Raw genomic sequence first — 13812 nt, 5'->3', positions numbered from 1 at the left:
TTCACAGATGACTATACACGTTATGGGACCATGTACTTGATGTCTCACAAATCAGACACCTTGGACTATTTTAAAAAGTACAAGAACCTTGTTGAGAATCAACTTGATAGGACAATAAAGGCCTTAAGAACTGACCGCGGACGTGAGTATCTTTCTGATGAGTTTAAGAAACTCTGTGAAAATAAGGGTATAGCTAGACAGCTAACTATTCCTTATACCCCTCCCCGAATGGTGTCTCTGAGAGAAAGAATAGAACCCTGCTGGACATGGTTAGGTCTATGATGGCTCAGGCTAACTTGCTCATCTCATTTTGGGGTGATGCATTGTTAACGGCTGCGCACATACTTAACCAAGTTCCTTCAAAATCTGTTGACAAAACACCCTATGAACTATGGACTGGTAGACAACCCGTTTTGAACTACCTTAGACCATGGGGGTGTGCAGCCTTTGTCACTTCTCAAAATCGAGAATTTGGGAAGTTGAGTGCTCCTGGAAAGAAGTGTGTCTTTATAAGATACAGTGAGACTTCTAAGGGGTATATCTTCCTAGGGGAGGATACTCAAGGGTATGCCACAGAAATAGAAGCACGTAACGTCAGATTCTTAGAGGATCAATACCCAATGAGGGGTGAGGTTGATAAGGATCTACGACTTTATGAAGTTGACAACCTTATAACTGCTGTTGAACAAGGCGAAGATGAAACTTTCATCAACCCTGATTCCAGTGACAATGGCATTGGTCAACTAATTGGTCAATCCCAACCTCGTAAGAGTGTTAGAGGTCATATCCCCAAACGTCGGTTTTAGATTAAATGGGAGATAAATATGACCAATGCACTTACAGAAATATCTGATGAACCTAAAACGTTCAAGGAGGCTATTTCTGGGTCCAATACAAGTAAGTGGATGGAAGCTATGAAGGAAGAATTGAAGTCGATGAAGAAAAACAAAGTATGGGACTTAGTTGATCTACCTCCAAATAGGAGATCTATTGGGAACAGGTGGGTTCTCAAGATCAAGAAAAATGTGGAAGGGAACATAGACAAATTCAAAGCTAGGCTTGTTGCAAAAGGTTACACCCAAAAAGAAGGAATAGACTATGAGGACACCTTCTCACCAGTAGTGAGATTTGCCTCCATACGTCTCCTCTTGTCAATGGTTGCCCACTTAGATTTAGAGCTTTACCATATGGATGTCAAAACTACTTTTCTCAATGGAGAATTGCAAGAAGAAATCTATATAGATCAACCCACTGGTTTTTCAATCAAGGGTCAGGAACACAAAGTATGTAAATTGAACAGATCCATATATGGTTTAAAACAGGCCTCTAGACAGTACGTGGAATCTGAGATTCCATGAAGCTATGCTTCAAGACAAATTCGAAATGGTAAATTATGACCATTGCGTATATGTCAAGACATCTAAAAATGGTTTTGTGATTCTATCTCTATATGTGGATGACATTTTGTTAGCAGGTAACAACAAGGCATTGATAAATTCCACTAAGGAGTGGTTGTCATTAAACTTCGAAATGAAGGACATGGGTGAAGCTAGTTATGTCTTAGGAGTTAAAATAACTCAGGATTGGCCCAAACGCTTGTTATCTTTGTCTTAGGAGACATACATCAAGAAGGTTTTTGAAAGATTCAACATGACTGATTGCAAGCAAATAGATCTCCTAGTAAGTCTAGGAGAGTCTTTGAGTTCTAAAATGTCTCCCAAGTATCCTACTGAAACTCAAGCTATGAAAAATATACCATACTCAAGCGCAGTCAGAAGCCTTATGTATGCAATGTTGTGTACAAGGCCAGACATCTGCTATGCAGTTGGGTTAGTATCAAGGTTCCAAACAAATCCTGGGGTCGCACACTGGAAGCCTGTCAAGAAGATAATGAGGTATCTCAAAGGCATCGTGGACTACTCACTCGTCTACCAAGGGAAAGATCTTAAGCTGATTGGGTACTCCCGAATGGAGACCTTGATGAGAGGAAGTCAACTTCAGGATATACCTATATAATGAATGGAGGTGCGATATCCTGGAGCAGCAAGAAGCAAACTTCCATAGCACTTTCAACTATGGAAGCTAAGTATATTGCATGCTGCTCTGCCACACAGGAGGCTGTGTGGCTCAGACGATTCATCAAACACTTGTCAGTGTTCTCAAGAGTTGTTGAACCAGTTCACATCTGGACTGACAGCATGGCTGCTCTTGCATATGCTAAAGATCCAAAGTACCATGAAAGAACCAAGCATATAGAGTTAAAGTACCACTACGTACGACAAATGATACTGAAGAAGAAAGTGGTTCTACAACATATATCCACTGATCAGATGGTTACGGATCTATTGACCAAACCTATTCCAAAGGAACTCTTCCTTGCACATGTAAAAATGCTTGGGTTAAAGAGGATGTGATTATGCTAAGAACATTTTGATGGTTTAATGAATAAACGTGCATTCTTTCCAGATTGATTGCATTCTCATTATATTGTTTATCATCTCATATGTATATCAGTAGGGTTGGCTGGTTCACTCACAAGAACAGTCACTTCCATTTTAAATAGTGAGAGTTTAGCTTGACAAGTCACTAAACCTTATGGGAAGGGTGGACTTAGTGCCGAGTCATGCCCCTTCTTATAATTGGATAAGAAGAAACAGACTTCATAGGGAAAATTCTGTCTAAACCTACAAACGGTTGTTGCCAAGTGGGAGCAAAGTATCCTTGGAATTGTCATTAGGGATGACAACACTTGCATGGTATGAGTGGACATACAGATATCTATTGTTGAGTCAACAAATTAGATACTCTTGCCATGACATGTTTTCACACAACATGTGTATAGTTGACCACCTGAGAGCAAGAAAATAAATATCCCTAAAAATTCTTGCTATGTGAGCTTAATTGATAGGTTTTTTTTGTTTAAGACATATCGAATGGTACCCTCTTTGAAATTTTGACCTTGTCAAGAAAATAAGAGGACTACTCGTAACTTTGGTTTGCTCCCCACAAGCTCTTACTAAAAGGCTGATTGGATGTATACTGGGAAGTTGGTAGAACTCTGACGACAATGACTTGCGTGCAAAGGGTAAAAGAACTAAAGGTTTATTACACAATCACTGGGATTCTACCTGGTCAGGACAATTGATGATAATTGTGAATCATGTGATACATTTTTTACTTTATGGTGTGGACTCATAGGGATGAGTGTTATTTGTCAAAGTGATGAAACAAACAAATCTTGGGGTATACACACACTCTCCGGATATTAGGTTTCTGGATTCGTCTTCTTTAAGTTCACTTTCATGGTAGATCACTGTGTCGTGCTTTTCATTGCGACTTGCTACTTCACAGATATCATGATATGTGAGCTAGGGGTCACACGAACCATTTGTCGTGTGAGACACACGAATGGCTGAGCATTCTTCTTAAACGCTTCTCTTAGAAACCTTCTTCGCCGTTGTGGGCGAGTGGGAGATGTTGGAAATAAGGCCGGGTCAGACCTGATATGGATAAACGCCCATCAAGATAAGGATAAACCACCGGGATAAGGATAACCATTAGGTATTGGGATGAGTATAGGACTCTATCCTTAGCCGATTTTGGATAAGTATAGGACTCTATCCTAGCCGAATTTGAGGAGGTGGGAGAGCTCTATGAATAGAACCCTCCCCCCCTCCCCCACACACACATATTGATCATCCCAAAAATGAGCAAATCTCTCTCTCCCTTTAATGGTGGTCTCTAACATTTTCTAAAGAAGAAGCTAGTTTTTCGTGGAGATTCCATAAGTGGTAACCTCCATTGCTAGCCATTGTCAGTTCTTGGTTCTTGGTTCTTGGTTCGTGAACAAATGTTGCTTCCCATTCATGGTTGGAACTTGACTCTAGCTAAGTTGAGAAAAAGAAGATCTTGAGTGTGCCAAGAACATCAGCTTCTCCGGTAGATCAAAGCTTGGAACTTCGAATTGAAAGTTGTGACCAAGGTACGATCTTCTGTTTCCGCTGTGCTACTTTATGTATGTGATATAGCGTAATTGTCCATATCGTAGGAATCATGCATGAGATATTGGTAAAAACCCTACAGTTGAGGTATGAACAATTATTGTTTATAGTACAATAGGGGCATGAACAATAATTATTCATAGTCCAATATGTGTTCTCACTAATCATTTTTTACGTTGTTGAGGTATGAACAATCATTGTTCATATAGTCTAATAGGGGTATGAATAGTGATTGTTCATAATCCAATAGAGACATGAACAATGATTGTTCATAGTCCAATAGGTGTTTTTCACTGGTCATATATTCTTCATGTTGTTGAGATATGAACAATTATTGTTCATAGTCCAATAGGAGTATGGACAATGATAGTTTAGAATGAACAAATGATTGTTCACAGTCTAACAAGTATTATTCTCACTAATCATTCCTCATGGTGTTGAGATATTGTTCATAGTCAAATAGGAGTATGAACAATGATTGTTCATAGTCAAATAGTCGTATGAACAATCATTGTTCATAGTCGACCAATGCACGCACGTCGCAACTACTTTCATTTCCATCACTAACCATTTCTTATGTTGTTGACTAAACAATGTCAGTATGAACAATCATTGTTCATAGTACAATAGGAGCATGAACAATCATTGTTCATAGTCCAATATGTGTTCTCACTAATCATTTTTCACGTTGTTGAGGTATGAACAATCATTGTTCATATAGTCTAATAGGGATAGGGATATGAACAATACTTACCTTTTATGTTTGGCAAGAACTTCATGTTTTTTTCTCCCATATGACACAGTCTCTTATGTCATAGCTCGGAGGAAGCTTTTTCTTCTACCGCATTTACTTCTGTTTTACACAAACTAGCATGTGTCTTGTAAAGAGAGCAAGTTTTCTTCCCTTTGGTTGCTATAATGGAATCTCTGCTCAGTTTTCATATCCTGTTATCAAACGAGTTTAGAAAGTCATCATTATCTAACTTCCCAGTGGAAATTAGGCTTAGCCGAATGTCAGGGACATGTCTTACATCCTTGAGTGTCAAGGTGTAGCCGACATTGGTTTCTACATGAACATCACCAATGCTTACAATCTTTGAGACTCCATTATTACCCATCTTTACCTCACCAAATTCACCACAGTTGTAGGTAGTGAAGAATTCCATGTGCGGTGTGACATGATAGAATGCTCCTGTATCTATCACCCACTCTGTATCTTAGCATGAGGTACTAACACAACACTCGCCACAATCTGACACAATTCCTACTAGATCATCGTTTACTAGTGCGGTAGTATCTCGGCCTATGTTTCCATTCCTCTTTACTATATCTTCATGTACACAGCTATTCTTCTTATCCTTCTTCAGTGTTCTGCACTCATACATGAAGTGACCCTTGCTGGCACAATAGTAACATTGTCTCTCTACCTGCCTTAGGAGTTCTAGCTTCAATTCACCCCTAGATTTTCTTCTGTCATCACCTCTAGAATGAGATTGTTTTCTACTCTTACCTCTCCCCCGCTTCTCTATGACAATAATCTCTGAGTGAGAGGAGCTGCTTCTTGAACCCCTTCTTGTCTCCTCATTCAACAATGCCTCGGTAGCCATCTCCATGGAAATAACTCCATCCTTAGCGGCTTCATTAAGAGAAACTGCTAACGTCTCCCAATTGTCGGGTAGAGAGTTTAATAGGAACAAAGCCTCAACTTCGTCACCTATATTAATCTTCATCAAGTGCAACTGATTGATGGTATTATGTACTTCATTAAGATGTTCAGATATTGAAGAACCTTCTTTGTACTTCGTGTTAGCAAACTTCTTAATGAGCAGCACTTTGTTTCCGGCCGACTTCCTCTCATAGAGGCCTTCGAGTTTCTTCCACAAGCTAAAAGCAGTAGTTTCTTGGGATACATGGTGGAAGACACTATCATCAATCCACTGTCTAATGTACCCTATTGCTTTTTTGTCAAGCTTGTTCCACTCAGCCACAACAATCACGTCCGGTTTTTCTCCCCCATTCTCAATGGGTTGTGCCAAGTCCTTTCAATAAAGCAAGTCTTCCATCTTGACTTTCCAAATAGTGTAGTTTGCTCTATTCAAATTAGTCATTCAAGTGTTCACAGAATGAACCATCTCTACAAGCTATTTCAACTCAAACCTTCTCTCAGGAATTTTGTCAAACAGCTTCAGAGCAAAATTTGGATAACAACCTAAGTTAATATAACCTGGCTTCGATACCACTTGTTGGGAATAATGATACCAATCGATCCCCACTACTAAGATAACTTGCACTTAGACCAACTATAATCTCCAGACAAAATCTAAACTTTCAATATAACCAACTTAACATGCCCAACTCTCTAAACAATTATCAACAACAAATAATAATGCAAAGAAAATATAAAGCATAACACAACACAAAGATGTACCGTGGTTCGGCCAATGGTGACTACTTCCACAAGAGCTAATTCTTTTATAAATATGGGAAAGAAGATTACAATCACTCCTCTCAAGTCTCTCCACCTTACTAGATCACTCCTCTCTCCTTACAAGCTTTTCTCTTTGCAAGGGTTTTATCTCAATCTTGATTGCTCTCAAAATTGGGTTTCAATTTTGTGACTAAGGTTTTCCAAATACCTTACTTATGTTTTTATACTGCACTTTCAATTTCGCAGTTACTATAGAAATAGAAACTGCAAATATAGGCATGGGCGCGGGCGCGCTCTTGGCAAGGCCAATTTCGAGCGAGCGCGCCCTCAAGAGCTTGTTTCATGAGAGGAAAAAAACTATCTTCTTTTTCACGGCAAGGGTGCGGGCACGCCTTGGGCAAGGCCAATCTGAGCATGCGCACTAAGACCTCTTCACACGAACAATACTGATTTATCTTCTCTTCCTCATTCTCATGAGAGGGATAACTCCAACAAAAATTAGGGTAGCAGTTGCTACGAACCGAGATAGTTGCTGAGTTGTGAACTTCGAACGGGATGTTTCATTCCTTCCAGATTACAAAACTCATCAGATGGAATTAAACATCCCATCTAGATATATTTCTTTTTTTCCATACGGAATCAAACATCCCGTCCAGAGTCTTAACGGCTAGTTTATATCCAACAACGGTTAAAAAGTCAGAATGGTCAAATTATCAGATGAAATATAATTATGGAATGTTACATTCCGTTTCGATCAAAATGCATTCAGACGGAATCAAATATTCCGTCCAAGATTCAAAGTCACCTCTGTATTGGGCACCCTCACCTTATTTTTCACCAAAACGGTAGCAAAGAGGGGAAATAGTCCTACGTAGAGGTGAAAAATAGTGACTTGCATTGGTAATGCTCTAACAAGGTATCTCGGTAATAGAAGTTTCATTTAAAAAGGAAACCTTCAATGTTGCAGTGAAAAAAAAAAGGTGAACCAGTGTTACCCCCCTACTAGATTAGCCAATTAGGATTCCCCCCGCCCCCACTAGATTAGCCAATTAGGATTACCCCCCTACCGATTTTTTTGTGTGTATTTAGGGGGGAGACCCTAATTTCCTATCTAGGGGGAAGGGAATCCTAATTGGCTCATCTAGTAGGGGGGTAATATTGGTTAACCAAAAAAAACCAACCCGGCCTGGCCCAGTTTCATACACTTTTTTTTGCAGAACCGAAGAAAGCGAGCTAAAATCACCGGGCCTTCTCATCTTTTCCAAATGAAATAGGTGATTTAATCGGGCACTCATCAAATTGCATTGGGCAACCTCCGGCCCAAGCCCGACAACTAAGTCCAACAACAATATCCCAATACACCCCCCCCCCCCCCACCTCAACTCATACCGGCTACCCTTTTTTTCAAACCTTTTGTAGCCGGTATCATCTCTCTCGCGAGATTGCACCCCAAACCAAAAAAAAAAAAAAAAAAAAAACTTTGACTTTTCTATCGTGTTTATACTTCGAGTGTTGAGTTGTGAATCAACAATGGGAATTGAAATTGGCGACTTCACCCAATTCAAGTCGTGTCCCGTTTGAGTATATACTCAAACTTGGTTGGGTTGATTAAACTTGATTAGGTTGATTAAATTTGATTGGGTGAAAGATTGGGTTGATTAAACTTGATTGGGGTGGAAGATTGGGTTGGTTAAAGTTGATGATTTCAAACTTAATGTTTTTTTGGAGTTTGGGTGGAAGATTGGGTTGATTAAACTTGAGCTTCGAGTTTGCCCAAGCTTGATGAAGTCATTTTCTAGTTTGAGTTCGAGTTTGGGTTGATTAAGTGGAAATTGATTTTTAAAATAAACATCGTGACAAACAAACCGAATTTTTTAAGTTCAAACGACCCAGCCATGTTGCCCAAGAGAGTCCCCAAACGACCCCGCCATGTCACCCAAGAGAGTCCCCAAACGACTCCGCCATGTAGTTTAGCAAAAAACCAAAAGTTTTATCTCAAACAACACGCACAGACCACTTGAGTGTACACTCAAACTACGTGGTGACGTCATTTCAGTGTACACTTAAACTATGTGGTGAGGTCCTCGTTTCAGTGTACACTCAAACTACGTAGTGAGATCGTTTGAGTATAGAAAGACCAGTTGGATTGGTTGTTGGGCCGTGGGCTTTGATAGCAAACTTATAATATGACAAATTTATAATATTTCTTTCCAATTTGATGAGTGACGAATAAAAGACCATGAAATAACACATGCACGTGACTTTTTTTTTTTTTTTTCTCCGTGCAAAAAAGGATAATGGCTATAGTAAGTCAACAAATACTAGATGTTCTCTTCTCAACAGTTTAGAATCTGTAGGCTACTTAAAAGACGAGTTTCTGAAGTGTTAGTTTCTCTGTCAGGCTCTCTTTAAGATTTGAGTCTCTTAAGATTTATCAGTTCTTTTAAGTTTTAGAAATTTCTTTCGCCTTCGAGATCTTAGGTGAATTGGTATTTTCGAGCTAGCTTCGGAGATCACAGGATTGAGTGGTACTTGAAGTCAAAACATCTTGTTGGAAACCTGTGAGTAGATCCTCATTTTTCAAATATTTCATGCTGTTTATTGATTGCTTGAACTTCTAGTGTGTATAGTCACTGGTATAGATAACACATCCCATGGACTAGAAATTATATACTAAATATTCACCAACCATAGAGGATTGTGCTAGCTATTTAAGCTTTTTACTCGTAGAATTATATTATAAATGATCTAGATCTATTGATAAGTAGATAGTTCCATTACAGTTCATGATTGTAGAGCTTGACATAATTAGCTGTACGAGTTCTTCTTCATGATTAGATAAGTTCTCTGTCTAACCACAATATAATCCCAATAAATTGGAAGTGCCAAGGGATGCTCAAGCACATGCATGGTGTTTGATTAGCTTGTTTAATTAAGGCACCTACTTGGCTACTTTTCTTGATGAACGTGATGATAAGTTTGTACCACGTTTGTTCTGAGTTCTGACTTGTGCAAAAGGATTACCCTGTGTTCCTAATCTTCCAATGGAAATCTTGGAGAATTTTGTAGTTTCTCTGTATCAGCCTATCATAATCCTTTTTTACATCTTCCTGCCATCCTTCTGTAAGCAGGTTCTTGTGGAATGGATTTTGAGAGGATAAGTCATAGTGGAGGATGCCACTGTGGGAAAGTGAGATGGGAAGTTCTAGCTCTAGAAAGTGTCGTAGCTTGGAAATGCAACTGTTCTGATTGCTCCATGAGGGGAAACATTCATTTCATAGTCCCTTCCACATGTTTCAAGCTAGCGGAAAGTTCTAACAAATTCCTAACAGCCTACACCTTTGGCACGCACAAGGCAAAGCATACCTTTTGCAAGGTATGTGGCATTACCTCATTCTATCTACCACGATCGAACCCTGATGGAATCGCAGTCACACTTGCATGTGTAGACTCTGGGACACTAAGTCATGTCGAAATAAAGTGTTTTGATGGGAGAAACTGGGAGAAGTCCTATGAACATTCATCAATTGCTTCACTCTCTAAGTTGGAGACCAATAGTTCGGATGCTCTTCAGTAGAGAGCCGAAACTAGCTAGAAACAGTTTTCTGTACCTGGGCTTTGTTCCTGACTGTTGTATTTTGAATCTCTCTTTTCTCTAATTTCAAGACGTGTCCAAAAAACACACACACATATATATATATAGGGAGGGATAGAGCCACTCCCAAAACGTACAAAGTCATATCTCATAATCCTACCAGGTGAATTAAGAGCTGATATTTTGTAGATATGATCTCCCAACTATGAATAACATGCCCACCAAATTTCGGCTCATTCAAATATGTCTAACCTAAACAAATATTATTATGAAATTAGAAAATTTTGGATCGTTAGATAAATAAACGTTCAAAATTGAACACTAGTTTTCGCAAAGTTTGACATATCCAAATATGATGAAATTTTGTGGGCTTGCTATCCATTGTGAGAAGAACACGTCCACAAAAAATCGGGTCTTAATTCAATTTGTAAGTCGATGAAGTGGCTCTAATGGGAGTGCCTATATCCCTCACCTATATATATATATATATATGCTTGTACAAACAAATCGATCCCATGGAACTCCAACCTCATATCCCGGTGTACATCTTTGTAGCCAGTACTTACTGCTAAAGTGATTAAAGCATGATAGTCTTTCTAGGACCACACATGCTACCGGAACTTTGTAGTAACGAAAATTTAAGAGCTCCTAGCTTCAGATAAGGTGGGCAATCAAGATTTCAAGTGTACTGATCTGGGTGTGGGTATAACTATGGAAGTAACTAGGCATCTTTTAGCTTCGCGGTTGGTCTTAGTTTTGACTAGAATCATGAGTACTCACTGAGTCGCTGTTCTCCTGATTCCTGACGGCAAGGGTTTATGAACACCTCTACTGCTCTAATCTTTACCATACATTTCGAAACAAGCAAAGGCTCGGTTCACTGATCCAACATTCTCTCTACAGTAACATCAGTTAAACAACATAAACAAACACATAGAACTTAGCTACGAATGGGCTTCTTCTACATAATCTGCCTCATTTAATGACAAGTCCTTAACAAAATCTGCTATTTGGCCAAGGATGATAGCCGACACCGTGAATGGTTTCCAAGGTGCTGGGGATGGTGGACTCAAGGCCAGTTTGACTGGTGGCTCCACGAAGATAGTGATCTTGTTGATACTCTTTATATCAACGGCACCACTGAAATTTGGGGACATTCGGAATGCGATATAGACTTAAACCTTGAGATCGCATAGTTCCTTGCATAATTAGTAAGTATAGTTCCATGCTCTGAAGTTCAGTAACTACTGTTGATTGATACAAGAAGCTCAAGGCTGATAAATACTCCAACATGGTATCCATTGATATCTATCAAGTTACTTCTGTACTGCTTGATTGTTATTTACCATCAGTTGAACATACCATCTAGTTTTGAGGAGGAGGTGTTCAAACAATAAGATTGATAAAAGTGAGTTAAATCTACAAAAAATCAAACTAAAAAAACCGTGAGTGTTGCTACCTGACTTAAAATATTTTGCTGATGCTTGTGGCAGAGGAATCAAATGCAGTTCTGCAGTAGATCTGACCTTTTCAAAAACATCGAGCTGAGTGCTTTCATGGTGATAGGACTTCCAATAGCTTGTGCTACGGAACAGGACCACCGCCCTCGGCCTAATGACAGTTACACACAAGCCCTCCACACCCTCCTATTCTTCAACGCACATTTGCAAGCTTTTCCATTCTCAACGAAAATATCTACCTCTCAATGTATCTTAAGTGGCCACAAATTTAGCTCCATTCTTTCTCTTTTTCTCTAAATTCAACTGGAGTATGTGAATACATAAAATAATATCTTACACATACTTGTGTGACTGATTGCACGTAATTTGGCTACTGAAAGTAGATGAATAGACGGTACTATGAATTATGGTTGAGAATGTAAAACCTTGCATATGTGCATTGAAGAAGAGGAGCGTGGGGAGAGCTTGTGTGTAAATATTAGGCGGAGGAGGGTGGTCCTTTTTTGTGCCAAGCTATTGGAGAGCCTATCACCATTAAAGCATTCAACATACTTTTTTCTTCTTCTTGATGTTTCTTCTTGTGATCCTTAGAGCTAACTCTGTTTAGGCTCGTCCTGTGGCTGGCAACCCACTGTGTTTCTTTCATCAGTTGTTCTGCTTCAGACTCACTGAACAAGCTTAAGAGGTTAAAGCTCAAGTGGCTGAAAAACACTAGAATCTCAGGATGAAAATTTTCAAACCAATGACACTAGTCTACTACTATATCTTGATTTCTCAGGCAACTAGCACAGCGAAAGTGGACATGCTGCTATTGCTTCAGATGCTGAGTTTAGCGATAAGTAGATTCATTGAAAGCTAGTGCTTGGCAGTGGTAAAGCAGTAAACTCAAAGACTCATGCAAATTTTGCTGAGGCCGGTGCAACTAAAGCTTCACATGATGAAGTCTTATTATAGAGCTAGTGCAACAAAAAGTTTGGCCTAACATTTGATGGACACCCCGTGCAATGGAATCGTTTGTTTGCTGATTTTATTGAATCTTATCTTCAAGGGACTCGTTTTCAATTACTCCAAAAATAGTCAAGTTTCCTTGTGAACCTCCAGCACTTCATGGATGCTTACTAGTCCCGAGCAGAACATCAGTAGAGCACAACCAATTGGTAACCTCACCTAACTCGTGGCAACCTCACATCGTAGTGTTATTTGCCTACGACAGTGCTCTTTATTTAGACTACAACTTCAGCTATACTCTTTTTTTCGCCTAATGCTACACCGACCCACTTATTTGACCTACTATTTTAACCTACAAACGTGTCAAAAGAGGTGGCATCTCCACATCAGCACCCACAATTTTTGGACTATGAGGATATCCTCGTGGTAAACGAACTCTTTTAGTTTTAGTTATAGAACTGGTCCCGCGAAAATGAAAAATCTTCCCACTTCCCACAATTTTTTCCCTAAAAATAAGAAAGGAAACAAAGAGAAAAATGATGACCCTCTTTCTTCTCCGTCTCTTCTTCTTCTACCAAAAAAAAAATACAAAACGACTTTACGTCAGAAATCTCGAACTGCTCGTCATCATAACAGTAAGGTAAATAATCCTAAAATTTTCTTGTTTTTTAAGGAACGGATGGATTTAGTCAAGATGAAAATGAGGATGTAGTAGATGTTGACGAGTATACTGATGAAGATGAGGTTGAGGTTATACCAGGTGATGATGAGGATATAGAGAATGTATTTGTTCAAGAAGAAAATAAATTGGAGTTGAATGTCGGAATGATTTTTTATAGTGTTGCTGATTTATTTGAGTACTATTTGAAATATGGCAATGAAAATGGCTTTCCAGTTAAGAAAAGATCCTCAAGGACTAACGATAACGGGGAGGTTCGATGGGTGGCTTTTGCATGCTCTCGGTCAGGCAAAACAGAGAGCACATCAAGAAATGCTTTCAAATTGCATCCAACCACCAAAACTGAATGCAATGCAAGGCTTAGGGCTGCTTTATGCCCCAATGGGAAGTGGCGCATGACATCGGTTGTGTTTGATCATAATCACGTGCTGAGCCCAGGAAAATCACGATTTTACAAGAAGAACCGTGGCTTGAAACCGTCTGTAAAAAGAAGGCTTGAACTAAATGATATGTCGAGTATTAAACCTAGCAACAATTATCGCACCTTTGTTACAGATGAAGCGGGTGGTCATGAGAAGGTGCCATTTTTAGAGAAAGATTGTCGCAATCATCTTGACAAAGTAAGACGGTTAAGACTCGGTAATGGAGATGGTGCGGCAGTTGAAAACTACTTCACAAAAATGCAGGCTAACAACTTAAAT

The 13812-nt window shown here is 39.3% G+C and overlaps 1 protein-coding gene and 1 long non-coding RNA gene across 2 annotated transcripts; one reads left to right on the top strand and one right to left on the bottom strand.

The window, feature by feature from the left end:
- Positions 1 to 8849: 8849 nt before the first annotated feature.
- On the top strand, positions 8850 to 10111 carry LOC147498909 (carbon-sulfur lyase). The gene is made up of 2 exons (XM_086560758.1): positions 8850 to 8990; positions 9561 to 10111. Exon 2 carries the CDS (start codon positions 9572 to 9574, stop codon positions 10004 to 10006), a length of 435 nt encoding a protein of 144 aa, XP_086416884.1. The 5' UTR covers positions 8850 to 8990; positions 9561 to 9571; the 3' UTR covers positions 10007 to 10111.
- Positions 10112 to 11409: 1298 nt separating this feature from the next.
- On the bottom strand, positions 11410 to 12404 carry LOC147498908 (uncharacterized). The gene is made up of 2 exons (XR_015195636.1): positions 11910 to 12404; positions 11410 to 11787 (listed from the first exon to the last, which is right to left on the bottom strand). It is a non-coding gene; the product is annotated as an uncharacterized LOC147498908 (long non-coding RNA).
- Positions 12405 to 13812: the final 1408 nt, after the last annotated feature.

This window comes from Coptis chinensis, chromosome 5 (assembly GCF_015680905.1).
Source record: "Coptis chinensis isolate HL-2020 chromosome 5, ASM1568090v1, whole genome shotgun sequence".
NCBI classification, from domain to species: domain Eukaryota; kingdom Viridiplantae; phylum Streptophyta; class Magnoliopsida; order Ranunculales; family Ranunculaceae; genus Coptis; species Coptis chinensis.
This window is presented reverse-complemented; position numbering and strand designations above follow the sequence as displayed.

Coding starts and splice junctions, on each gene's coding strand:
- LOC147498909 (XM_086560758.1), top strand. CDS start 9,572: ATGGATTTTGAGAGGATAAGTCATAGTGGAGGATGCCACTGTGGGAAA.